Source organism: Zonotrichia leucophrys, chromosome 14, assembly GCF_028769735.1.
Source record: "Zonotrichia leucophrys gambelii isolate GWCS_2022_RI chromosome 14, RI_Zleu_2.0, whole genome shotgun sequence".
Lineage (NCBI taxonomy): Eukaryota > Metazoa > Chordata > Aves > Passeriformes > Passerellidae > Zonotrichia > Zonotrichia leucophrys.
In genome coordinates, this window is record NC_088184.1 from 15,428,346 (window position 1) to 15,453,375 (window position 25,030).

The following is a 25,030-nucleotide window of genomic DNA, read 5'->3' on the forward strand; positions in this document are numbered from 1 at the left end:
AAACTCCTCCTGCAGGGCTCTGCAGGAGCTCCCGGGCACCCCAGGAGTGGCTGTGCTTCAGTTGTGAAGGAAGTGTTGCTTATAAAACAAGAATGGCTTGAAGCTTCATTTAGTTAATGCTTGCACAGGGATTTGAGATCCTCAAATGAAAGGCACGAGGTGTTATGAATATTCTTCTGGATTCCATTTTACTGGGGTTTAATAGAAGCTGTATATTATTCCTGTGCTCCTTGTGAAGAAAGATGGCTTTGAGATGGCTCTAATGCTTGTGACGTGATCTGATCACCAGGATGGGGCTGGGGCAGCAGCAGCAGAGCTCAGGATTGTTTATTGCAGCGAGGGTGCCATTCCCCAAAAGTGCTGCAAGCTGCTGCAGTTTGGCTGCAGCATTCCAGTGAACAGCTCTGCACAGAGACACTGAGATTTAGTGGTTAATGTGGAAAAGGGCCCACTGCAGGAAGCAGCCTGGCTTCATCTGCAGTCCTGCTCTGGAGGGAGCTCAGTGCAGCTGTGGCGGGCAGGAAAAGGCCATGGGAGCAGGGCAGCAGATAACAGCTCCAGAGGGGGACTCACAGCCCTGCCAAGAGCTGGCTCCCTGGCCAGGGAGCGTGGCTGAGGAGGCTCCAGGGAATGCACAGGGCAGGATCAGGACCAGTGAAAGCTGCAGCCTTTGTGTTCATTAGTGTGTTAGACTGTGCTTGCTGCTTTGTCAAGTTAAACTGTCACAACGGAGAGGGGAGCTATTTAAAGTGCTCAAATTTACAGAGCATTTAATGGGCTTACAAACCAGCTGTTCCATCTGCCTGGCAGCAGGACAGGGCTGCCTCTGCTGCCTTGAGAGGGCTCCAGAGGGATGGATGTGGTGGGCTGGCTGGGCAAGGACAGGGAGAGGCACAGGGGACAGCCCAGGCTTCCCCTTCCCCAAGGGCTTCTCAGAGGGGTGAGAGGGATGACATGGGCTACAGGGGAGGGTGAAACCCATAGAGAAACCCTGTGCTGATGTGGAGGGTAGGAAAGACTTGGATGTGTCCAAGAGCAGGCTGGATGGAGCTCTGAGCCCTGCTCTGGTGGAAGGTGTCCCTGCCCATGGCAGGGAATTGGAACTTGATGATCTCTAAGTTCCCTTCCAACCCAAACCATTCCAGGATTCTGTGATCCCATGAATATCAGTGTGGCAGAACATGCCCCTGGCTTTGGCTTTCACCTTGATCATGGCCTGATCCTGAGCAGGCAGAAGGTCAGAGCTCCAAGCTGTGTGTTCAGGACCTGTGCTTCACCCTGAGCAAGCAGCTGGGGTTTGCCCTGAGCTGGAGCAGGCAGAGCAGCTGCTGAGGCTCTGAGCCCAGGCTGTGCTGTGTCCCCCCTTTCCCAGGGGCAGCCACAGGGAATCATTTGCCCACTGGTTTTACACTGACGCTGCTGTTGCTCTCTGTCTCCACAGCACACGTTTTGCAGGAGATGTGCCTTAACATCTGGTGAGTACAGGGCTGTTCTTGTGTGATGCAGCCAGAACACTCTTATTTCCTGGTTGATTTGCTTTCACCTAAAGAGAAACCTGCAGAAAAATGTCCACAGGGCTTAAAACAAGCTGTCAGTGAGGCGTGGCACTGCAGCAGTGAGGGGCTGGGGGCCACTGGTGCACTCTGGAGCATGGGCTGGGCACAGGATGTTCTCAGATGCTGGAAAATGCACTGGATAATCCCAGGATAATACGTGTCTCGCCCAGAGCTGACCCACTGATTTCAAACTGAAAGCTTTCTGTGGCTGCCTGGATAAAGAAGCAGGGGCCACATTTGGCATCAATCCCTTCTCTCCATCCCCTCAGTGCCAGGGCTCTGGCCCCTGACTGAGCCCCACTGAGCTGCTTTAGCTCACCCAGCTCTTCCAGAGCCCTGGGAGAGCCCAAGCCCCTGGCTGCTGGCCTGGGCTAAGCAGCTCCCACTTGGGTTGGACTTTGGCTGCAAAGAAAAGACTTTTTTTGGCACAAGCCTTCTTGGCAAGCTGTTGTTCAGCACAGAGCCAAGCCATTGGCATTACCAGAACAGTGAGCCCTGAGGAGGCTCCCTGGGGAGTCCTGCAGAGCAGCAGCTCTTTCTGCCTTAAGATTTTTGTGTTCCACACACAAGAGGTCCCTCTGCTTTGCATGTTAATCCCCTCACTGTACTCTGCTATATCAACCCCAGCCCACAGATCTGTGGCAAAAGGCTTTGCAATTGCAATCCCCATGCCTGCAGTGTTCCATAAACAGCTGGATGTGATACAGAGCTCAGTTGGCGAGGTGGTGATCAGTCCAAGGCTTGGAGGTGTTTTCCAAGCTGAATGGTCCTGGGTTCCAGTGGTTGCTGGCAGCAGGAGCTGAGCCCAGGCCTGGGTGAGGAGCGGGTTATGGCTGGGGGATGTGGTGATTTGTGCTCACTGCCTGTGAACACTCACCCTTCAGCCAGCACAAGGCAGTCTGAATCAGTGTGGGCTCCTTTCGCTGGCAGCTCCCTCAATCATTATGCCTTAACATAAACTGTAACTTTCCCACACCCCAAGACAACCAAAGATGAAGGCTGGCAGGCCTTGTGTGAATATTCCTGGCTTTTTCCATGGCCGCTCACCTGGGACTTGGCTGGCCCCACCAGGGAAGGCACAAACCACAATTTCCATGCAGGGGCTCTGGCAGATGCCAGTGCCCTGTGTGAGCCCTCAGTGACTGTGCCATCCTTCCCTCCCTGGCAGAGAAGTGCCCCGTGGACAACGCCAAGCTGACGGTGGTGGTGAACAACATCGCGGTGGCCGAGCAGATCGGGGAGCTGTTCATCCACTGCAAGTACGGCTGCCGGCCCGCCGCCAGCAGCAAGAGCCCTGCCTTCGAGGTGGACCCCCGAGGCTGCCCCTTCACCATCAAACTCAGTGCCAGGAAGTGAGTGCTCCTTCCAGGGATCCTCCCCAGGGAAAGGGCACTGCCAGCCCAGCCTGTCCGAGCTGCCCTGTGGCCATGCAGCTCCTGCCAGCCCTGCTCTGTTTGGCTGTGCCAGGGAGATGAGCAGGGTGGCTGCAGGGGACAGCTCAGGGCTGGTGTCCGGGGTACCACGCTGTTTTCTGCTCCCTGAGTGCCAGCACTGGGACAGGGGTGCATTGTGAGAGCAGCCATCTCACATCTGGGATGAAACTCCATGGCTGAGGTCAAGTAGAGAACTTGGGATTCTTTTTGTTATCTTCATTATATCCTATGAATCTTAACTCTATCTCCATCACCATCCCTGTTTTCCTTGTCCATTCCTGTTGTTGATGGCTGCCTGAAGGCTCAGCCCATCAGCTGCAGAAGTAGATGTGCCCTGTGAAAATGTGGCCTATTATTACTCTCAATTTTCTGGCCAAATGAGAATTTAAAGCTGGAATTGCAGCCTCAGAGCAGGGGGCTTTGGATCATCTGACAGCCTCCCAGGGCTGGTTTGCTCCTCTCCTGAGGATCTGTGTTGTTCCCAATAATTTTTGCTCGTTGCTGATTTTCCTGCCTTTGTTTCTCTCCATGCACAGGGATCATGAGAGCAGCTGTGATTACAGGCCCGTGCGCTGCCCCAACAACCCCAGCTGCCCTCCCCTCCTCAAAATGAACCTGGAGGCTCACCTGAAGGAGTGTGAGCACATCAAGTGTCCCCACTCCAAATACGGGTAAGGAGCTGATGCTTTGGGCTGGGGAACTGCACTGAGCTCATGACTGAGCTGCTTCTGGCTGCTGCAGCCTTGGGGTGGCCTGAGGCTCTGAGCAGCCCTCCCAGTGCTCTGCATTAGCCTGAGGCTGAGCTGGGGGTTCCAGGAGTGGCAGGAGGCAGCCCTGCAGCCTCGGGGTGGGAACAGACAGGTCACGGTGAGGAGGAGGATGAGGAAGGTGAGTGCACAGGTCGAAGAGCTGGAGGAGAGTCAGCATGAAGAGAGGGGGATGAGGACAAGAGTAATTTGAGCACCATGGCTGTGTCTTGCCAAGCAGGCCTTGTCCCAGGCAAGGGAAGTGCTGATCCACCCCAGAGGGTTCCCTGTCACCCGAGCCCCAGGGCAGCCCCTGCTTGGGTTTACTGTTGCAGGGAGAGTTCACAGAAAGTTCTTCCATCACTGGCACAGGGCAGTGGAGGAGTGCCCATCCCCAGGGGATTTAAATGCCACTTAGATATGGCACTTGGGGACATGGGTTAGTGTGGCCTTGGGGAACAAATGGACTTGATGATCTTGGAGGCCTTTTCCAACCTCAGCAATTTTATGATTCCATGATCCTGAGCCATGTCTTGGCAGAGGCAGAGCAAGGCAAGTCCTGGCAGAGCAGCCCTGACATGCTGCAGGCCCAAGGCAGCATCTGCTGAGGTCAGCTGCAGTTTTTTCCACTGGTTTTGATGGCTCCTGGTGAGCCCAACAAACTGACACCACCCTCTGTCTCCTGCCCAAGATCTGCTTTTCCTTCCCTGACAGACAGACAGTCCAATCTGGGGCCAGTGCCCTGGCTGGAAGGGTGGGAGCTGCTTGGCCTCTCTTGTCCTGCAGTTGCCTCTCCCAGCAGGATCACAGAATGATTAAAACTGAAAAGGACCTCTACCATGATCAAGCCCACCCTTTGAAGGATCAGGAACCACAGAATCCCTGCTGCTGGCAGGAGGAGCAGGACAGCTGGGGACCCACACAGGCTGAGCCAGGAGGCTCCAGGAGAGCCCTGCTCCAGCCAGCACCTGCCTTCCCCCAGGTGTGCCTTCATAGGGAACCAGGACACCTACGAGACCCACCTGGAGACGTGCAAGTTCGAGGGGCTGAAGGAGTTCCTGCAGCAGACAGACGATCGCTTCCACGAGATGCAGGTGGCCATGGCCCAGAAGGACCAGGAGATCGCCTTCCTGCGCTCCATGCTGGGCAAGCTCTCGGAGAAAATCGACCAGCTGGAGAAGAACCTGGAGCTGAAGTTTGGTGAGCGTGCAGCACACGAGCTCTGTGCTCAGAGCTGCAGGGACAGGGCAGCTCTTTGTGCTGCATTACAGGGCTGCTCTCCCTGCTGATGGCAGCGGTGTGTTCCCAGGCTGGGGGGCAGTGGGTGCCCTCTGCCTGTTCCCTGGGGTGCCAGCAGTGGCTCTGCAGTGACTGTGGGCCTGTCCCTGTCTCACAGATGTGCTGGATGAGAACCAGAGCAAGCTGAGCGAGGACCTGATGGAATTCCGCAGGGACGCCTCCATGCTGAACGTGAGGAGGGACCCTGGGCTGGAGTTACCTGGCTCTGCCCCTGCCTGGGCTTCCCTGCAGTGGGGGGAGCCTTTGGGGACAGCTTCTGCTCCAAAGCCTGGGCCTTTTACAGGGCATTGTCCCCAGAAAGCAGGGAGATGAGCAGATCCAAGCAGTGTGGGGAATTGCAGGGTGAGGACAGGATTTTCTGAGAGGTATTTCTGGGCCTCTCTGAATACTGAGAGTTTGGTGCAGCTCTGAGGTGCTGTCAGAGCCCTGTGGCCTCTGGAGGGAGGTGGCAGTCACAGAGTAGAGCAGAGACCAGGGGATGAGTTGGCTGCTCAGGAAGGGCCCTGTGGGAGTCAAGAAGACAAGAGGGGTTGGAGCAGTGGAAGGGACAGTCCTAAAGCCGTGCCCAGGGCAGGCTGGCCTGGATGGCCCCACAGCTCACACAGCCTGTTGTGCTTTTCAGGATGAGCTCTCCCACATCAATGCTCGGCTCAACATGGGCATCCTTGGATGTGAGTATCCCCATGATGGCTGGGCTGGGTGTGGGGAGCCCAGGGAGCCCTCCTGGCTGCTCCCACAGCTGTGCAGGGCAGCAGCACTGCCCTCCCTCACCTGGCTCTCCTCTCTGCAGCCTATGATCCTCAGCAGATCTTCAAGTGCAAGGGGACCTTTGTGGGCCACCAGGGCCCCGTGTGGTGTCTGTGTGTGTACTCCATAGGAGACTTGCTCTTCAGTGGCTCCTCAGACAAAACCATTAAGGTGAGAGCTTCCCTCTTCCATGCCCCTTCTGCATTTGCACATGGAACAGAAGCTGAGTTCATTTGTGGGGTGGGTGGATGTTGCTTCCTAAAGTTTCCTCCCAAGAATCAAATGATTCTTTATGATTATAGCTGGACAAAATTATCTGCAAGGAAACATTATGTGCTAGTGAAATTGAGAGACAAGCAGAGATCTTTGCAAGGCCAAGATTAGAATCTCATTCCTGCAGCTGCTGGTTTTGCTTTATGTGGCATTTAGGCTATTCAGGACTATTTCAGCTTCTGATTTTATGTTCCTTTGTCATAAAAAGTCATCTTTGAACAAAACATTCGTCCCTGATCCGATGTGTCCTTTCCCTGTTTTTTATGGCACGTTTGTTTTCCTTTGTCCTGTTTTCAGTAACTCAGGCTGACAGCACTGCCCCAGTGCAGCCTCAGCAGCCCTGCCCAGTGTCACCCTGGTGGCTGCTGGCCAGGCTGGGGACACCATAGCTGACCCTGCCAGGAGCAGAGCTCTGGTTGTAGAGCCACGTGGAGGGAAATGGATATTGCTGTGCATTAGGGCAGGAAAGCAGATTCTCCCCTGCTCTGCTCTGGGCACCACATTCCTCCTGAGAGAGCCCTGTGTGCTCAGGGAAAAGCCTCTGCAGTGGCAGGGGAAGCTGTGCTGTGCCACTGGAGCCCTGGCATGGGTGGGAAGTGCTACAGCAGGAGCCTGAGAGCTGCTCCTGTGTCTCAGTGTGGTGGTGGCCTGGCCTGAGGGAGCAGAGCTGGAGCAGCTGCTGGGCTGTGTCTCATTTGCTTCAGCCTGGCCCTCTGCAGCCCTTTCCCTGTGCTAGCCAAGCCTGCAGGGCTGGGAGCTGCCAGGCAGTGAGTGCCCAGGTGCCAGGCAGTGCCCAGGTGCCAGGCAGCCTGTTTCCTCCTCTGGCTGCTGCCATCCTGCCCAGGCTCCAGCCCCGTGTTCTCTGTTAGGTGTGGGATACCTGTACCACGTACAAGTGCCAAAAGACCCTGGAGGGTCACGATGGAATTGTGCTGGCTCTCTGCATCCAGGGGTGAGTGAGGAGGGGCACCTGTTCCTGGGGAGAGTGGGGACAGCCCTGGGGCCCCTGAGCATGCCCTCACACTTCCATCCCCTGTCCTCCCTGTGCCATGGCACTGTCCCTTGGTAACCCCCTTGTGTCATTGCAGGAACAAGCTGTACAGTGGCTCTGCTGACTGCACCATCATCGTGAGTACAGGGCACCCACGGCAGCAGGGACTGCCCCTGCTGTGCCAGGGGGCACTGAGAACCCTCCTGTGCTGGATCCAGCCCTGGGGTGGGCTTGGGGCTTTCCTGCAGGCTGCATTTCCCACTCCCAGCTCCTCCCTGGGAGCAGGGGGCTGGTGCTCTGGGCTGGGGCAGGGTGGCCTGTCCAGCCCCTCATGGGCTCTGCTTTGGTGGGCTTTTCCCACCTAAACCATTCCATGATTCTTGTTTTAGGTCTGGGATATTCAGAACCTGCAGAAGGTGAACACGATCCGAGCACACGACAATCCTGTTTGCACTTTGGTCTCCTCACACAACATGCTCTTCAGTGGCTCCCTCAAAGCCATCAAGGTGCAGCTCCAGGGCTCCTCTGGGGCTCCCTGGGGACCAGGGGCACAAACTCTGAGGCAGAAGTGTCCAAAGGGGAAGGAAGTGCCATTTTTGACCTGTGGGTGGCCTTGTTGCTAAGGTCTCCTGAGCCACAGGGCAGCCAGCACTGCAGAGGTTTAGCCATGCTCTGTGCTCAAGGGAAAGCTGTTCTCTGGCTGCAGAAGCACTGTATTTCTTCCAGCTCTAAACCTGCAGCTGCAGTATCCTGGCAGTTCCTGAGCGTGTGTGTCCTCAGGCCCCCAACAGACCTGCCCAGACCATTGGGAATTGTGTCTGGGCTCCAGAACTGGCTGCAGATTCAGGCTGTCTGTTTTGAAACCACCTCCAAAGGATCTTGAGTCTGCATTCCCTACCTAAAACACACAGAAACCAGAAACAGCTTTTCAGGCTGCCCTTTAAAGCCTTGGCTAGATTCCTGTGGTTGTGCTTCCAGCTCCTGGTGAGACAGCTTATGGGCCCGTCCATCTGTAAGAGGACTGTGCTCTTTTCTGTATCTGGGGCCTGGAGTGCTTCAGCTCTGGAGAGGGCTCAGGGCTGGAGCAGCCACACAGCACAAGGAGAATTTGGGGCCTTTTGGGTTTGTCATCCCTGGCCACTTGCTGCCAATGAGGCAGGCGGGCTCAGAGTGGGGGGAGTGAGCTCTGCCAGTCCCTGTGTGCCAGGCTGGGAGGGGAAGTGCAGGGCAGTTCCTTGCTGCAGCTGTGCTTTGGGCTTTGCAGCACGGCTCTGCTAGGGAAGGGTCTCTGCCAGCAGTAATGCAGGCTCCAGGCTGGCTCCCTCAGGGAATGTGCTTGCTCAGCAGTTTGTGCGTTTTATCTGCAAGTCAGTGGGATCAGGCAATTCTCATCAGGCAGGAGAGCTGGCACAGGGATCCCCACAAGGGCTGGGAGGGAGGGTGGGCACTGCTGTGTCCTGCCCAGCCCCACTGAGCTTTCTCCCCCTGTGTGTGTCCCTGCTTTCCACAGGTGTGGGATATTGTGGGAACTGAGCTCAAGCTGAAGAAGGAGCTGACAGGTCTCAACCACTGGGTTCGAGCGCTGGTGGCTTCCCAGAACTACCTGTACAGTGGATCCTACCAGACCATCAAGGTGGGACCCTGAGCCCCTCTCCCTGTCCCTCTCTGGGCTCTGCACTGGGGCAGCAGCACCAGAGGCAGCTGCTGGGATGTGAGAGCACTGCTGACATGAGGGGTTTCCTGTGCTGATTGCATCTCTGGGCCTCGGGAGCTGCTGGGGAGGCTCCCTGGGACAAACTGGGGCCTCAGCCCTGGCGCCTCGAGGCTGCTGCAGCCTTATCTGCACTGACACTCCTGCTGATAACGGGGGAAGGTCACTGCCTGGCTGCAGAGCTGCCATAAATCCGTGTGAGGGTTCCCAGTGCCCTCCCTCCTCTGTACTGGCTCAGGTTCTGATGAATAGGTCACCTCTCAGGGGTGAACTGTCTGGGGGACACAGGAAAATTGGAAGTTGCCCTTCTCAGGGTTAATGAATCTCTGTTAATTTGTCTGCGTTGGGGTTTAGTGCTATCAAGGACTGGGCTGTGTGTGGAGTCACACACAAAGGGTGTGAAGTCTCCACACAGCCTTTCCAGCTTGGATATTTAAAGTTGGGCAGCTAAATAAGATAACAGGGATTTGCTCTGCAGTGCTGAACCTTCCCAGCTGGATGGGTTTGTGCCTAAAGGTGTGATCTGGGCACACAGGGAGCCAGGCTGGCTCTGTGCATGGCAGAATGGCTGCAAGGGATCTCCCCTGGGGAGAAGGGTCTCATCCTGCCTCTGCTCCATCTCTCCCAGATCTGGGACATCCGGAACCTGGAATGTGTGCACGTGCTGCAGACGTCGGGAGGCAGCGTCTACTCCATCGCCGTGACCAACCACCACATCGTGTGTGGCACCTACGAGAACCTCATCCACGTATGGCACGGGCACAGGGCCTGGGGGTGGGCACAGGGGAACCTCATCCACGTATGGCATGGGCACAGGGCCTGGGGGTGGGCACAGGGCTTGGGGATGGGCACAGGGGAACCTCATCCATGTATGGCACAGGCACAGGGCTTTGGATGGGCACAGGAGAACCTCATCCATGTTTGGGATGGGCACAGGGCTTGGGGATGGGCACAGGAGAACCTCATCCAAATACGGGATGGGCACAGGGCTTGGGGGTGGGCACAGGGCTTGGGAATGGGCACAGGAGAACCTTATCCATGTATGGCATGGGCACAGGGCTTGGGGATGGGCACAGGGCTTGGGAATGGGCACAGGAGAACCTTATCCGTGTATGGCATGGGCACAGGGCTTGGGGATGGGCACAGGGGCTTGGAGATGGGCACAGGAGAACCTCATCCACATATGAGATGGGCACAGGAGAACCTCATCCACATATGAGATGGGCACAGGAGAACCTAATCCAAATACAGGATGGGCACAGGGCTTGGGGGTGGGCACAGGAGACCCTCATCCACATATGAGATGGGCACAGGAGAACCTCATGCACTATGGCATGGGCACCTGGCTCTGCCCATCCCCTCGGGCACAGCACCTAGTACTGTGCATGGAGGCAGGAGCAGCTCCCAGAGGGGAGCTGGGTGGCCTCAGCACAGCGTGATGCCCAAGCCCAGCTGTCCCCACAGGTGTGGGACATCGAGACCAAGGAGCAGGTGCGCACACTGACCGGGCACGTGGGCACAGTCTACGCCCTCGCCGTCATCTCCACGCCCGATCAAACCAAAGTCTTCAGCGCGTCCTACGACCGCTCGCTCAGGGTGCGTGTGGGGCTGTGTGTGGGGCTGGACACAGGGTCTGGGACAGCCCAGGAGCCCCAAGGGAAGGGTGGGAGGAACCCCAGGGGCCCCCGTGTATCACCCGTGTCACCCATGTCACCTGTGTCACCCGTGACATGCAGCATCCCTGTCCCTGCTGGTGCTGCGGGCTGTGCTGGGCTCACCTCCCCGTGTGTCCCCGCAGGTGTGGAGCATGGACAACATGATCTGCACCCAGACCCTGCTGCGCCACCAGGGCAGCGTCACCGCCCTGGCCGTGTCCCGCGGCCGCCTCTTCTCCGGCGCTGTGGACAGCACTGTCAAGGTGGGTCTGCTCAGGCTGCTCCTGCTGGTCTGGGCCTGTAGGGCATGAATTGAGTTAGGAGTCAGAGTGACAGGAGGGTGGGGACAGGTGAGGGTTCAGCTCTGCTGCCAGGGAACAAGTGACCAGACAAGAGGACATAACCTCCAGCTGGGCCAGGGGAGGTTCAGGTTGGACATCAGGAAGAATTTCTTCATGGAAAGGGCTGCTAAGGAAGGGGCTGTCCAGGGAGGTGGTGGAGTCCTCATCCTGGAGGTGTCCAGGAAATGACGGGATGTGGCTGGGTGACAAGGTAGGGATCAGTCACAGGTTGGATTTGATGATCTCAGAGGTCATTTCCAACCTTAATGATTCTGGGATTCTTTGAAACAAGGGGATGGTTCTCCAGGGGAGGGAGGTCTCCCTCCTGACAGTGTTGTGGATGCTGGCAGTGCAGAGGGAAGCTCTGTGGGGATGAGGGGAAGCCCACAGGGCTGCTCAGGAGTCACTGCCTGCGGTGCCATCGTCTGTCCGCAGGTCTGGACGTGCTAACGAGAGCGTCACACGAGTCCTGCACACTGAAAGACCAAAAACTCTCCCCTCCATCGGCCTGTGGGTGACCACGCCACTGAAACGACTGCTGCAGCTCCTCCTGCACTGACCACTGCCTGCTGCTGCTGCCCCTCGGCCGGCGGCTCTGCGGACGGCTCTGCCCCACGGACGCTCCAGGTGTTCCCTCAGATTGCCCCAGATGATGGAAAAGTGGAAGCTCCTCCAGTGCCAGTGCCCTCCTCTGCCTGTGTCCCCCCAGCTGGGGACACCCCCAGGCTGGCGCTGGGGTGACACTGGGCCTGGGGGCTCAGTGCCAGTGCCAGGAGCGGACAGATCCGTGTGTCCTGTGGGGACAGGCTGGGCCCCTGTCCGTGGCAGGACTGAGCTTTAGGCCGTACCCTGGGTGGGCACCCGACCCCTGTCTGTCTCTAGTATTTAATTTACTGCCAAGGCGCCGGGCCGATCCAGCTGGGAAGAGGTGTTTCCTTGAGTAGCCAGGTACGATTTTTATTGCCACAGCTAGTTCTCAAATCAAGTTCCACAAGCCCATTGTTCACCACCCTGTAATAATGGTCTCCACATTAAAGACAAAAAGCCTCCGTTGCATTTTTACTCACATTTTCTACTGTTTTTAAGATTGTAATATAGATTTGATTATTTCTTCATTGACAATAAAAGCAGAAAGAGTTGTTCCTGCCCGGTGTGAGTTATTGCAGGGAGCCAGCAGCCAGCACTGGCCCCATGGGGTGAAAATTGAAGTGCCTGGGCCCTACACTCCATAGGGAACAGCTCCCAGCCAGGCCCCAGCACCCCACAGAGACACCCAGGGGTGCCCTCAGACTGTGCAGCACAAACACCCAGCACGCCACGAGGACTCAGGAGGGCTTGGGGACACAAACAGTGGTGGCAGCCCGGCAGGGGTTTTATTTTTTTATTTTTGTTTAAATATTTGTTGCCAGACTTGGTATAGGAGCAAACGTCTTCACAGCACCACGAGCCATCTACAATTCAGAATAGGAAGAATAAAGACGAGTAGAGGTGAAATCTAAGCACAGAAGAGCAGGGAGCAGCACCAAGATGCAGAGCTGGACAGATGGGATACGATACAGAGTCCATAACTTAATCATAAAAAATATATATATGTATATATCCATCATGTAGAACTTTATGGATTTTTTTTTTTTAGATACATATTTTTTTTTCTTTTCAACAGATATTTTCAGGCGGGTGATTTATTTATTTTTTTAAATTATTTTTAAAGTCTTTTTTTTTTTGTGTTTTGTTGGTTTTTTGTTTTTTTCAAAAGAAATTTCAAAGTTGTGCCAAACACATCTGGATCAGCGACCACAACAGGAGAGACGGGGGGAGACAGGGCAGGGGTGGGGGAGAGGGAAGGAGGGAGAGACCACTCCACGTCTCGAGAGAAAGAAAGGAACAGCAACACTTCTGTTTGGAAACCACAAGCAAAAAATGCATTCATCAGGACTCAAGCGACTGAACCAGACTCCAACTCCAGTTTGTACAGGAATATACAGCGGCGCATCCCGCGGGACGCGCCGGGCACACGCACCCCGCGTGCACACCCACGCACACCCACACGCACCCAGACACAGACCGACAGCAAAAGCGAGGAAAAGAAACCGAACCAAACCCTGAAGACACTCCAAAAGAAACGAAACACCTCCGGTGTAAGAATTAACAAAAACCTCCATAAAACAAGGCACATCCTTTGAGTTCGTAACGGTGGAAAAAGAAAGACGCGACACTGAATCCCAACGGAAAACCCGACCAGAACCGCTCGCACGTACCTTCCACCCAGAGAAAAGGTAAATATTGTGCTACTCTTAGAATGAGTTTGCCACAAGACACACAGCTTAGTATAATCTAATAGTTTTTCTCAAGCTAAAATCCAGTTTTCTCTTGATTTCTTTTAAACTGCTTTATATATAATTGCTAATATTTTAAATCTTTTAAATATATATTTGTTAAAGTTTATTTCTTTTTTATTATTTTGGGGTTGGGGGAAATCTGCTTTATATCTTTTTTTTTTATTTTTTTTTTTTCCCCTCCAATAAATTAATACTTTTTTTTTTCTTATAGCTTATCACCGTCCTGTCCCCAGGCGGGGAGGGGCCGGGCAGGGGCACGTCCCGCTGCCCCCAGGGCCACCGCCAGCCTTGCCCGCCCCCGCCAACGCCGACCGAGAAAGAAAACAAAAGTTTAAAAATCAAAATTAAAAACGGAGCAAAGAAACCCAAGTGCATTTGCCCGCCACCAGCAAACGCCGTCGGTGACACGCGGCTGGCGGAGCCACCGCGCCGGGCAGGGCTTGTGCTACATTCGGGCGGCGGTGACCCGCGGCACCACGGCTGGCAGGGTCAGCCCCGAGCCCCCCGAGCCCCGGGCCGGAGCTTTGTGTTGCTTTGTTTCTTCTGTTGGGTTTTATTTCTGTGGTTTTTGTTTGTTTGTTTTTTTTGCTTCTGCAAAAAGGGAGTCCTGCCGGAGCCGGCGCCGAGTCCGTGAGCACAATCCTGAGGTATCTTCTTCTTTGTGCAAACCCCGAGGGACGGGATGTCCGGGAGGGGACGGCTGTACAAAGGGGACGGGGGGAGGGCGGCGGGGCCGGGGGGTCGTGGATCGTTGTGCCCTTGTGCCCACGTAAGCCCTGAGGTTCTCGGGGCCCTGGCGCCCCTCACTCACTCCAGCATGGCATCCAGCTGGTCCGCCAGGTCGTCGAACATGCTGCCGATGTCGTCCAGGATGCTCACGGTGCTCTTCGACTCCACGGCCGAGCTGGGGAGTGACAGAGACGGGTCAGGGCAGGGCATGGTATGGGGACAGGGCACAAGTCCCCTGGGCCCCATGACACGGCCCTCCTGCCCCTTTGTGCTGCCGTGCCCAGCACTGTGTCCCCACTGCCATGGCACAGTGTTCAACCTCCATGTCTCCTGTGTCCCCTCTCCAAGATAGGCCCCAGGGCACCCACATGCCACCCTTGCCCATGCTGCTCCAGATGTCCTTCAGTGTCACCTCCCCAGGGCAGTTCCAGCCAGGATCCCCTGCTGCTCCACCACTGTCCCCCAGCACCACCCCAGTCCCGCCGTGGTGTCACAGCCTGATCCCTGTGCATGCTCCTTTATCGCTTGCCGCGCTCGGTGGCACCGAGTGGCCTCACACCCTCCCGGGGGCCACCACCCACCCCTGCAGCCCTTACTCTGCCGCCTGACTGTCCTCCTGCTTGATCTTCTCCTCCACGGCCTGCAGCGCGGCCGCCAGGGACGCGCTCGTCTCCTCCAGCTTCTGCTGCGCCAGCTCGGGGCCGCCGCTGTCCACGGACGGGCTGGCGATGGTGGAGCGGGGCGGCTTCACGGGCACCTGCTGGGGCTGCGCGCCGGGCGACAGCGGCTTGGCGGGGCTGGAGCAGAGCGAGGGCGGCGTGCTCGAGGGCTTGCCCGCGGGGCTCAGCTGCCGGGCTGGCGACGGCGCCGGCGTGGAGCTGGCGCTCACCGACTGGATGGCGGCGTGGGGCTTGGGGGGCTTGGGCGCCGTGGGGGGCGGCGTGGGCTTGGGGGACACGGGGGGCGGCGTGCCATGGACCCGCTTCACCTCTGCGGAGAGAAGGGAGAGGGGCAGGAGGGCGGCGGGGCCGGCTGGGACCCCCGGCGTCCGCCCCGCGGAGCGCCCGTCCCGGGGGCTGGCGGGGCACCTACCTGGGCTGCCGGGGCTCGGGATGGGCACCTTTTTGGGGACGGGCACCGGCGGCCCGGGCATCTTCTGAGGCGGCTGCGTCAGCACGGGCTTGGGGGACACCGGCGGCTTGAAGGGCTTCTTGGGCTCGGCGGGCGGCGGGGCGAACTCGGGGCCGTCGGGGCGGGCGGCGGGCGGCGGGGTGGGCGGCGGCTCGGCCCCGCTCAGCTCCGAGGCCGGCCGCCGCTTCACGGTGCCGGTGCCGTTCTGGTACACGGCGAGCGTGGCCGGCTCCAGCGCCGGCTCCTTGTCCTTGGCTTTGGGCCGGCGCTTGACGGTGTCGGACTCGGTGAGGACGAAGCGGACGCCGTCCTGCTGGCTCTGCCTGGCCCGGATCCGCCGCTTGAGCGTGGCGCTGGCCTCCACCTTGGCCAGGTCCCCGTGGCGGTGGGCCGGGGACAGCCCCTCGCCCGTCTCCCCGCGGGCCGGCCCCAGGGGCCGCGGCCGCTGCTTGATGGTGAGGGTGCCGTCCTCGGCGAAGGGGATGCCGTCGGGGGAGCCGCCGCGTTCCACCCGCAGCCGCTCGCCGGGGCCGTCGGCGGCCGCCTCCGAACGCACGCTGTCGGCGCGCTCTCGGCGGGCGGCTGCCACCAGCCCGGTGACCGGGCCGCTGATGGTCCGGCGCCGGTTCACCACCTCCCCGTCCAGCCCGATGGCCTCCTTGTGCTTGACGGTGGCCAGCACGGTGGCCACGCGGGCGCGGTCGGGGCTGCCCGGCGGCGGCCCGGGCTGTAGGTAGTAACCCTCGGGCGCCTTGGCCGGCGCCGGCCCAGGCCCGGCTGCCACGTGCGGCTTCTGCAGCGCCAGGGCGCGGGCCCCGCCGCCGATGGACGACATCTCCAGCATGGCCGCGATGCTGCGCACGCTGCCGGCGCTGCCCGTGTCCACGCTGCCGCCCAGGTCGCTCGCCCGCCGCTGCTCCCGGCGGCCCTCGCCCTCGGCGCTCGGGGCTCCCACGGCCGCCTCGCCCTCACCCTCCTTGGGGAAGTCCTCGGCCATGCCGGCGCTGGAGATGGCGGAGCTGGAGCGCTTGGGAGGGGGCGGCGGGGGTCCCTTCTTCTTGGGCCGGACGGCGAAGGACTGGCTGCGGTTCACGTTCTTGTCGCCGCCGGCGGGGGCCCGCACCGAGTGGCTGCGGCCCACGCGGCGCTGCACGGTGGCGTAGGGCCCCGCGTCCGGCACCAGCAGCTCGTCCCGCTCCTGCTCGCTGTCGGAGGCGGCGTAGCGGTTCAGGCTGTGCGCCCGCTTCTTCGGCCTGCCCGGCTCCTCCTCGCCCTCGCCCGCGGGCGGCAGGCACAGCACGGGCACCGAGACGGGCAGCACGGGCACCCCCGGCGGGGCCGCCTCGCCCTCGGCGGGCTGCGGCAGGACGTAGGCGAAGCCGCGGTGCGTGGGCGACTGGGGCAGGGAGCGGGGCGAGGCCGGGCGCTCGCCGGGCGGCAGCAGCTGCGGGGTGGGCTTCACCTTGGCCGTGGCGTGCGGGGCCGCCGGGCCTTGCGGGGACGAGGGCCGCGCCTTGCCGGGGGTCTGCGGCGGCGTCAGCTGCCCGGCCGAGGCGGGGAAGGGCTGCCGGGGCTTGCCGGGCACCGGGGGCACGCTGGCGCGCTTCACGGGGTGCCCGTGCCGGGGCGGGCGGCTCTCCTTGGGCGGCGCAGGGGGGCTCTCCCCGGCCCCCTCCGCCAGGTACTCCTGGCTCTTGGAGATGGCGGCGGCGGGCGGGCCCCGCGGGCCGTCCCCCAGCAGCTCCTGCGAGCTGCTCATGCCCCGGGCGCGGCCGCCCAGCCCCGGCGGCGAGCGGTAACCGGGGCCCGCGGGGTTCGCCGCCTTCTCGGGGGGCTCCTCGGGGCCTTCGCCCGTTATGGCCACCTGCAGCTCGCTGCTGAGCTCGCTGTCCTGGAACGTGGTCATCTTGGGCGACTGGCACTCGGGCGGCTCCGGCGGCGGGGACTCGATGGCCAGCACCTCTGGGCTCGGCCCCGACGCCTTCCTCTTCAGCGTGCCCGGCTCGTACTTGCCCAGCTCGGCGCGCTGCAGCTCCGCCAGCTTCTTCACCGCCAGCATCAGCTTCTTCTGGTGGCCTGCGGGTGGCACATGCCATCAGTGTCACCGCCAAGGGCACCGCGGGCAGCGCCGCGCGCGGGGCCTTACCCAGCTTGGTGATGCCGATCTCCTGCAGGTCCTCCCAGGTGATGTCGGTGATGAAGTCGATGTTCTCGTAGCCGTTCTCCACCAGCACCTTGTAGTACTGGGACAGGCCGATCATGGAGAGCCACAGCGCCAGGTTGGCCTGGGGAGGGTGCAGGGCATGGATCAGGAGGTGGCAGCAGAGTCTGGCCTTGCCACCCAGGCACCCATGGCACACAGCAGAGCCCATCTTGCTCGGGGATCACAGCCCCAGGGGACTCTCCCTGTCCCTGTGCTGTCCCTGTGCCCCACAAGCATCCTGGGCTATTCCCAGCCCTGTTCCCTTGGGAAGCCCCTCACTGTGCCCAGTCACCGGGGCAGGAGGGGTGCCACAGTGCCACATCCGCAGGGGTGACAGCTGGCAGCAGCCTGATGGGCCCTGGGGAGCTGCCGGGAGGGAACATGGGCAGCTCTGGGACCATGGAGCCAGCTCCCACCCTTGTCCAGTGCCACCCTCCCCCGAAAGACAGGACGGGACTCGTTGCCACCATGGCTGTGGCTTCTGTCCCCCTGGCCCTGCAGGGCCCTCACCGGTTTGTACTCGGGCAGCCACTCGGGGATGCTGAGGTTGTTGATCTCGGAGGCGATCTTCTTCCTGTGGCCCGGCTTGGTGACCCCGATGGCCGTGAGGTCCTGGGGCAGAGAGGGGGGTCAGTGCCGCCCTGCTCCGGCCGCGCCTCCCTCCCACCGCCCCCGGCCCCACCTCCGGCGTCATCCGGCTGATGGTGGTGATGTCGTAGCCGGCGTTGATGAAGTTGGGAGCGTAGAGCTGCAGCTGGAACTTGCAGAGCCACTGGTACACGGCCTCCGAGCTCTGCGGAGAGGGGACAGATGGATGGGGCAGCTCTGGGGATGGGGACCCGCCCTGGGGATGGGGACCCGCCACTCCTGCCCCTGTCCCCCAAGCTGTCCCCACCACACGCTCCCCGCGGTACCCAGCGCTCCCTGCTCACCTTCCCCTCCGATGGAGGCTCCATTTTCTTCAGCTGGGGCTCGGCGGGGGGCTGGGGGGCGTAGGGGGAGCTGGCCACGCTCTGCGACCGCGACGAACCTGCCGGAGGGGCGGCGGTCAGCGCGGCCCCGGCTCCGGCTCCGGCTCCGGCCGAGGGAAGGGAGGGAGAGCCGAGCCCTGCCCGGGCGGGTGCCACAGCCACAGCCCCGGGCTGGCAGGGCCAAGGCAGGCACAGGAGGGCACACGGGACACCCAGCCCAGCACACGGGACACCCAGCCCAGCACAGCAGCCCGGAGCACCCGCCGTGCCCCGAACAAGATGCTGCTCCTCGGGGAGGGGCAGGAGAGCTGCTGCACCCAGCGCAGCCCCGAGCAGTGGGACCCAGCCAGACCTGCCCTCCAGAGCCAGTGTCCCTGGAGCCCAGGCAGCAGCCAGAGGGGTTCCTGTGCCCAAAACACTCTTGGCCCCACTCCTGTGGCCTTGCCACCCGCCAGGCAGGCTCGCAGGAGCACTCACGGGCATCCCTTGGTGCCCTCCCTGCAGGGTAAGGAGGCTGCCCTGAAATTTTTGCCTCATGTTTATCAGGATGAACAAGAAAAGCCCCTTCCCTCCCCACCAGCAACTGCATCTTCCGTGTGTGTGTGTGCGTGCGTGTGTGTGTGTGTGTGTGTGCATCCCCCCTGTGTGTGCATCCTTCGGGCATCTGCATCCCTCTCGCGTGGGCATCCTCCTCACATGTGCATCCCTCTGCCGTGTGCATCTCCCTCCCGTCTGCATCCCACTTGCGTCTGCATGGCTCCAGCGTTTCCCCCTCTCCCTAGCAACGTCTGCGCCCCCTCCCCGCGTGCCCCCCGCCCTCCATGTGCGCGCCCCCTCCCCAGAGCGCATCCCCCTGCCCGCCTCTCCCTGCCCGCGGCCCGGGCTGCTCTGGGCATCCCCCCCACGCCCACGCCCACGTGTGCCTCTCCCGTCTGTCCCCCCGCTCCCCCGGCAGGTGCCACTGCCGTGGCGTGGGCACCCCGGTGGCGTGGCCGTGCTCCCGCAGCCCCCCAGCACGGTGGCGGTGCCGGGGTGGGGGTGACCCCGCTCGGGCTCCATCAGGGCTGGCGGGGGGGCCCGGGAAGGGAAGGGGCCGGGGAGCAGCGGTGCCCCCCCTGCCCGCCCCGCGCCGCCCCCCGCCCCCCACGGGCCCCCACTAACCGAGGCAGGAGAAGGCCTGGCAGCAGCCGAAAGGCGACAGAGTCATTTTTTACCCACACGTTTTTCTTCTGGCGACGGGTGCCGTGGCAATAAAAAAAAAGACAAATCCCTGGATCCACGGCACGGCCAGGGCTCCTCCTGCTCCGGCAGCCGGGCGGCCGCAGCACGCACCTGCGGGGATGTCCTGCGCCTTGGCCGGCCCATCGCCCACGGCACACTCTTGCGCAGAAGCCTTCTGGGAAAGGACCGTTGCCAGCAGCTGAAAAACACCCCGGCAAGGGGGGAGAGCAGGCACAGTGAGGCGGGCGGAGGGGGCCGGCGGGCCGGGGCTGCGTGTCGCGGGTGTCGCCGGTGTCGCCGGTGTCGCGGGTGCCGTGGGTGCCGTGGATGCTGCGGGTGCTGCGGGTGCTGCCAGCTCGGGCGAGGGTGGGCAGGGAGGGTTGCAGCAGATTTCGGCGGCAGCGGGGAGAGCGGGAGCAGCAGATGGTGCTTTGCCGGCAGCAGAGCCCACGGCACCGCCGCACCCCAAAGCCAGCCTGGCACATGCCCAGCCTGGGCTGCCGGCACGGGCTGGGGGTCCCTGTGCCCGCGGGATGGAGCCCCCCTGGCTGGCAGCGTGCTCGTGGGCACGGCAGGCAGGGTGCCAGGGACGTGGGCTGGCGGGTGCTGGGGTCGGTGGGCTGGCAGGTGCCATCGCCAGGGAATGGGACAGCCCAGGGGCACTGCAGGGCTGTTGTGGCAGTGGTGGCAGGGCAGCGTGCAGGGCGGTGTGCAGTGATGGTGGCAGCAGTGCACTGGTGGCAGTGTGCCGTGTTGGTGGCAGCAGTGCATTGGTGGCATTGTGCTGTGCCACAGGCAGCAGTGCACTGGTGGCAGTATGCCATTCCAGTGGCAGCAGTGCATTGGTGGCATTGTGCTGTGCCACAGGCAGCAGTGCACTGGTGGCAGTATGCCATTCCAGTGGCAGCAGTGCATGGTGCTGGTTGCAGTGTGCCATGTTGGTGGCAGCAGTGCATTGGTGCAGTGTGCCATGTTTTGGTGGTGGTAGTGCATGGTGCTGGTTGCAGTGTGCTGGGCCAGTGGCAACAATGCACTGGTGGCAGTGTGCCAGGCTGGTGGCAGCAGTGTGTGCAGGACAGAGCACAGTGCAGAGGCCCCTGCGAGTGGCAGCAGAGACATGGCACAGCAGCCCTGATGGACCTGTGGAATGTTTTGCAGGGCCTGAGCCCAGGTTGCCCAGGCAGCACTCAGGTGCCAGCTGGAGGGGACACGCTGGTGGCCGCTGTTGGTGACAGCGTAACTGGTGGCACACAGGTATCGATGACACTGCAAAGCACCCCGTGAAATGCCAACCCCAGCTGAGGTCAGGCAGGCAGCAGACGCTGCAGAGTGCAGCCAGCAGCAGCTGGCACGGCCGCCTCGGGGCTCTCCTTACCTTGACGCCCTCGGAGCCGGCGTGCAGGGCGTGCGCCCCGCTGCCCGCGCTCTGCCCGCTCCCCGAGCTGCGCGCCGAGGCCACGCTGCCCGTGCTGCCCAGGCTGCTGCGGTCACCACCTGCACACAGGGGAGAGGCTCTCAGGGCTCTGTGCCCCGCTCCTAGGGGACTCCACAGCATGGCAGTGCCCCACGGAGCCACCGCCACGCCTGGCATGCGCTGCGCATCCCGTCAGTGCCGTACCTGCGAAGGGTTTCCGCAGCACCCAGATCTCCTCGGCGGGCGCTGCCGTGGCCGATCCGCCCTGCGATGGGGACAGGTGGGACGGGCTCATGTCGGCCCCGCGGGACCCTTGGTGGCAGAGCAGAGAGAGCGGCTGTCAGGTGTGTGGCACTGCGCCGGGCTCGCACGGGTGTGGCACAGGGAGGTGACCACAGCCTGGGACTGGCACTGCTGCACGTGGGAACAGCCCCACAGGGATGGTGTGGGAACAAACAGCCCCACAGGGACGCTGTGGGGACCCTGGCTGTATCCATGCCCAGGGATGCCAGAGCCATCCTAGGGCCCTGTCCCACCCCAAGCTGGCAGAGGTGACAGTGACCAGCCCTGGGCCCCGTTGTGCAGAGCATCCCTCCTCACTGCCAGCCAGGACAGACCATGGTGGGGTGATCGAGTGCCCTGGCTGAGCCTGGACAAGGGACAGGGACTGTATCATCCCTTCACAGGGCAGGATGCGGACATGACCCAGTGCAGGGAGCAAAGGGAGCTGGGCAAACTCAGGCAGTGGGGACCAAGGTTCCCAGCCCACTGTCCCCTGTCCCAGTCAGTGCTGGCCATGTCCCTTCAGCTGCCTGCACCCATCTGGGGGGACACAGGGGCTGTGCAGGGCCAGGCACCGGGTGCTGAAACCCAGGTGACACACAGGGGACACAGCAGTGGATGAGAGGACCTGGCCCTCCTCTGGGGCACAGCCTGAGGGTCACCCCAGGGCAGGGCTCCTCACCAGCTCCCTGTGCTGGCCACCTCTGCCAGGTCCCACTTGCACCAGGGACAGCCAGCTCCGAGTGCAGGGGGAAAACAGCATCAGGTGAGATGGACAGCAGCCCTACAGGGCCAGTGCTGCCATGGCCCCACTACGGCCCCACCACTGTCCTGCCAGCCAAGGGGCACTGCCACCACCCCACCAGCTGTGGGACATTGTCACCGCCCTGCCAACCAGGCCAGTTCTGTTCATGGAGCTGCTCACTCCAGCAGCACCAGCCATAGCAGGGGACAGGTGGTACCAGGTGATAAAGTCACTGAAGGAGCACAGCAGGGACAAACAACCTCACCAAGTCAGGCTGGGACATCCCTGAGCTGCTCATGCCACGGTCACACCAAGGAGCCTGGGCTTGGGCAGCTCCATGCGATCCCAGCAGGAGAGAAAGCCCCAGGGCAAAGAAGTGCTCCCTTGTCCCCAGTGCCAGCAGGGCCACCCAGTGCCCCCCAACACAACCTCCTTAGGCACCAGGGCATGTGCAAAGACCCCTGGTCCCAGCCATAGAGGACAGAACCCCTGCAATCCCTGCTCCTGGGTGCTCCTGACGCACAGCCCTGCAGCATCTGTCACCTGCCTGTGTCCTGGGGACGGTCCCCAGGGCTCACCTGGGCTCTGCCTGCGCTGAGCCAGCCCCGAGAGCATCCCCTGGGAATCCCCTGAGCCACAGCCCCTTCCAGCTCCGTGTGCACAGCCAGGACCTGCAGGGAGCCTGTGGCCAGCAGAGGGTCCCTGAGCCCGTGGCACTGTGCTGTGGCACTGAGCTGTGGCACCGTGCTGCCAGCCCTGCCTGGCACAGGGCCGTGAGTGCTTTGGGGGTGCCCATGCACCCAGGGGATGCCAGGCTGGGGAGGATGGCTGTGCCTTGGGCACTCGCTGTGCCAGCAGCCCTGGAGCAGGTGTGGAGGGAGCAGTGGCAGCGTGTGCCACCCGAGTGCCCCCGCTGCCCCCGCTGCACGCATGCACGCGCATGCACACGCTGCATGCACACACACACACGCCCTGCAGCCCCCGTGAGGGCGAGAGGCCGAGCAGAGAGAAGGGACTCGACACACGCTTTAAAGGGAAAGAAAGGAAAATCCATGGAGAGCACGAAGCGAGCGGTGAACTACCTTGTCCGTAACGCGGCTCGTCGGCACTGCTAGGGGAGAGCCTGTGATAGCCAAAGGAACTGAAAAGAGTCTGATGGGAATGTGGTGGTGGAGGTGGAGGTGGAGGCAGGGAATGGAACGGATGGGACGAGGCGTCACCGTTTAGCACAGCAGCCCCGTAAGCCGGGAGCGGGATCTTTTGGAAGTGTTGGGGGATTGTTACAGTCTCCCATGAACCTGATAATAAAACATAACAAGAGACAAAATGAAAAGAATCAAAATAATAGAGGCACGTTCAGTGCCGCCAAAAAAGAAAAAAAAAAAAAAGGAAAGGAAATAAAAGAAAATTAAAGAAAGGGGGGAGAAGGCAGCAAATCAAAAATGCGACCAAAGGGATGTGGAGAAGCCAGAACCGAGACCCAGGTGATGCGGAGCAGAGCTGAGGAGCAGCAGCGGGAGCTCAGCACAGGCACAGCCCAGCACAGGGCACGGACACATCCCATGGATCCAGCACTGGGATGGCCCCAGGGTCAGCTCACGGGCTCTCACAGCCAGGCTGCGGCTCCTGCTCCCTGCAGGGCCATCCCAGGGCTGTGGGGCTGCAGGCAGGGCCGGGCTGGGGCCGCAGCACTGCCACCCCCGTGTCCAGGGGTGAGCTGTGACACAGCGCCTGCACCCCACACTGCTGCCGCCAGTGGGGTGCTGCAGAACCTACAGCCTGCCTGGCACTGCCGTTGGCCAGCTGCAGCCCAGGAGCCACAGAGCTCAGCCCAGGAGACATGGATGGCATCTCTGCTACTGGCACACAACCCATGCCTGGAGGGTGGCTCTGACCCTGCCTGTCCAGCACCAGGTGCCTCCAGGGACTCTGTGGGTTGCCTTGCAGCCACTTGTGCTGTCACTCTCCTGAGACAAGTGCCACCATTCCCTGCCCATGGCCCCATGGTGTGGCTGCCCCCAGGATCCAGTCCCAGGGCTGGGGTGAGATGGTTGATGTGGGGCCTTTCAGTGCTGCCTGCAGAGGCACCAGCCCCATTGGGGCTCTCCTGGCAGAGGGCACAGCCCAGGGGGGCTGCAGACGCGCCCAGGAGCCTGAAGGGATGACGATGGCAATGGGGATGGGAACAGGCAGCCACAGGGCAGGGAGCAGGGCCGATCCCTGAGATGGCCCCTGGCTGGAAAGACGCTCTCTGTGTGGCAGCATCAGCTCCCTGGCACCGGTGCCCAGCCCGTGCACAGACCCTGAGCACCAGCTCCTGCCACCCCACTGCTGTGCCCGTCCCCCAAACCACAGTGACACCCTGGGTCTCCTCATGCACCAACCTCCCAGCACCTCAAACGCCTCCCCCAGCCCAAGGGGTTTGACCCCAAACACCCCAGGGCTGCCAGCACCGACCCCACAGACACCACGGGAACACGGACCCTGCACACACAATGGGAGCAGCAGCCCCACAGGCACCACGAGAACACTGACCCCACACACTTTAGGCACCGTCCCCATGCCCATGGCGGGGACACCGACCCCACATGCATGAGGGGCATCACCCCGCTTTGCCTTCACCGCTGCAGCCCCACAGCCCCGTCCCCACCAAGCCAGGATGGGCTCCCCGGGACTGGGGGTCTAGGGGGGTTATTTGCCTGTTCGTTTGCTTATGGCCTCCACGAGGCTGGAGGGGAAGTATCCCACGCGGTCGTTGCCGGTGCGGTTGTCGTGGATGCATCCCTTCCATCGCCCGTCCGCGTGCTGCTCCAGCACCTGCGGGCGCGCCAGGTCAGGGCCGGGCCGGGGGCTGGCACTGCCACCGCGCTGTCCCCGGCCCCCCCGGCCGCACTCACGGTGATGACGTCCCCGGCTTTCACGTTCAGGCTGGTCAGGTCGTAGTTGTTGCAGTAATCCTTGACGGCCCGCACCTGCAGGGCTGCGGAGGCGTCTGTGGATGGAACGGGGGCGTCAGCGGCCGCGCGCCCCACGGGGGTTGGCACCCCCAGCCCGGCGTCCCTGTGCCAGCGCGGCCGCTCTGTGCCCTCCAACCCCCTACCCCGCAGCATCTGCTTGATCTCCTTGCTGGCCTGGCTGGTGGTGAACTGGTTGACGATGTCCAGAGCCGTCTGGTTGTAGGTGTTCCTGACGTGGGCGTTGATCCCGCTCTGCAATGGCACCGAGAGGGATTGGGAGGAGGCT

General features: G+C 61.5%; 2 protein-coding genes across 5 annotated transcripts in view; one reads left to right on the top strand and one right to left on the bottom strand.

The window, feature by feature from the left end:
- The window catches only part of TRAF7 (TNF receptor associated factor 7), a 28,572-nt gene extending 16,681 nt beyond the window's left edge, over positions 1 to 11,891 (top strand). For all 3 annotated transcript variants that reach the window (XM_064726227.1, XM_064726228.1, XM_064726229.1), the window contains 15 exons: positions 1,442 to 1,475; positions 2,725 to 2,908; positions 3,526 to 3,660; positions 4,718 to 4,935; positions 5,132 to 5,205; positions 5,657 to 5,705; positions 5,825 to 5,952; positions 6,924 to 7,006; positions 7,143 to 7,182; positions 7,435 to 7,551; positions 8,556 to 8,678; positions 9,385 to 9,504; positions 10,221 to 10,352; positions 10,555 to 10,674; positions 11,188 to 11,891. In XM_064726227.1, the coding sequence (XP_064582297.1) occupies positions 1,442 to 1,475; positions 2,725 to 2,908; positions 3,526 to 3,660; positions 4,718 to 4,935; positions 5,132 to 5,205; positions 5,657 to 5,705; positions 5,825 to 5,952; positions 6,924 to 7,006; positions 7,143 to 7,182; positions 7,435 to 7,551; positions 8,556 to 8,678; positions 9,385 to 9,504; positions 10,221 to 10,352; positions 10,555 to 10,674; positions 11,188 to 11,202 (1,572 nt within the window). In that variant the 3' untranslated portion in view covers positions 11,203 to 11,891. The remainder of the gene's footprint in view (positions 1 to 1,441; positions 1,476 to 2,724; positions 2,909 to 3,525; positions 3,661 to 4,717; positions 4,936 to 5,131; positions 5,206 to 5,656; positions 5,706 to 5,824; positions 5,953 to 6,923; positions 7,007 to 7,142; positions 7,183 to 7,434; positions 7,552 to 8,555; positions 8,679 to 9,384; positions 9,505 to 10,220; positions 10,353 to 10,554; positions 10,675 to 11,187) is intronic.
- Positions 11,892 to 12,119: 228 nt separating this feature from the next.
- The window catches only part of CASKIN1 (CASK interacting protein 1), a 30,713-nt gene continuing 17,802 nt past the window's right edge, over positions 12,120 to 25,030 (bottom strand). Inside the window, exons 8-21 of one of the 2 annotated variants that reach the window (XM_064726225.1) lie at positions 24,888 to 24,996; positions 24,685 to 24,779; positions 24,487 to 24,604; positions 22,870 to 23,085; positions 20,965 to 21,072; positions 20,722 to 20,840; positions 19,458 to 19,545; positions 18,087 to 18,184; positions 17,837 to 17,947; positions 17,665 to 17,766; positions 17,098 to 17,236; positions 14,913 to 17,027; positions 14,417 to 14,810; positions 12,120 to 13,995 (exon numbers count right to left, since the gene is read on the bottom strand). In XM_064726225.1, the coding sequence (XP_064582295.1) occupies positions 13,899 to 13,995; positions 14,417 to 14,810; positions 14,913 to 17,027; positions 17,098 to 17,236; positions 17,665 to 17,766; positions 17,837 to 17,947; positions 18,087 to 18,184; positions 19,458 to 19,545; positions 20,722 to 20,840; positions 20,965 to 21,072; positions 22,870 to 23,085; positions 24,487 to 24,604; positions 24,685 to 24,779; positions 24,888 to 24,996 (3,909 nt within the window). In that variant the 3' untranslated portion in view covers positions 12,120 to 13,898. The remainder of the gene's footprint in view (positions 13,996 to 14,416; positions 14,811 to 14,912; positions 17,028 to 17,097; positions 17,237 to 17,664; positions 17,767 to 17,836; positions 17,948 to 18,086; positions 18,185 to 19,457; positions 19,546 to 20,721; positions 20,841 to 20,964; positions 21,073 to 22,869; positions 23,086 to 24,486; positions 24,605 to 24,684; positions 24,780 to 24,887; positions 24,997 to 25,030) is intronic. The other variant, XM_064726226.1, reaches the window with a different exon arrangement.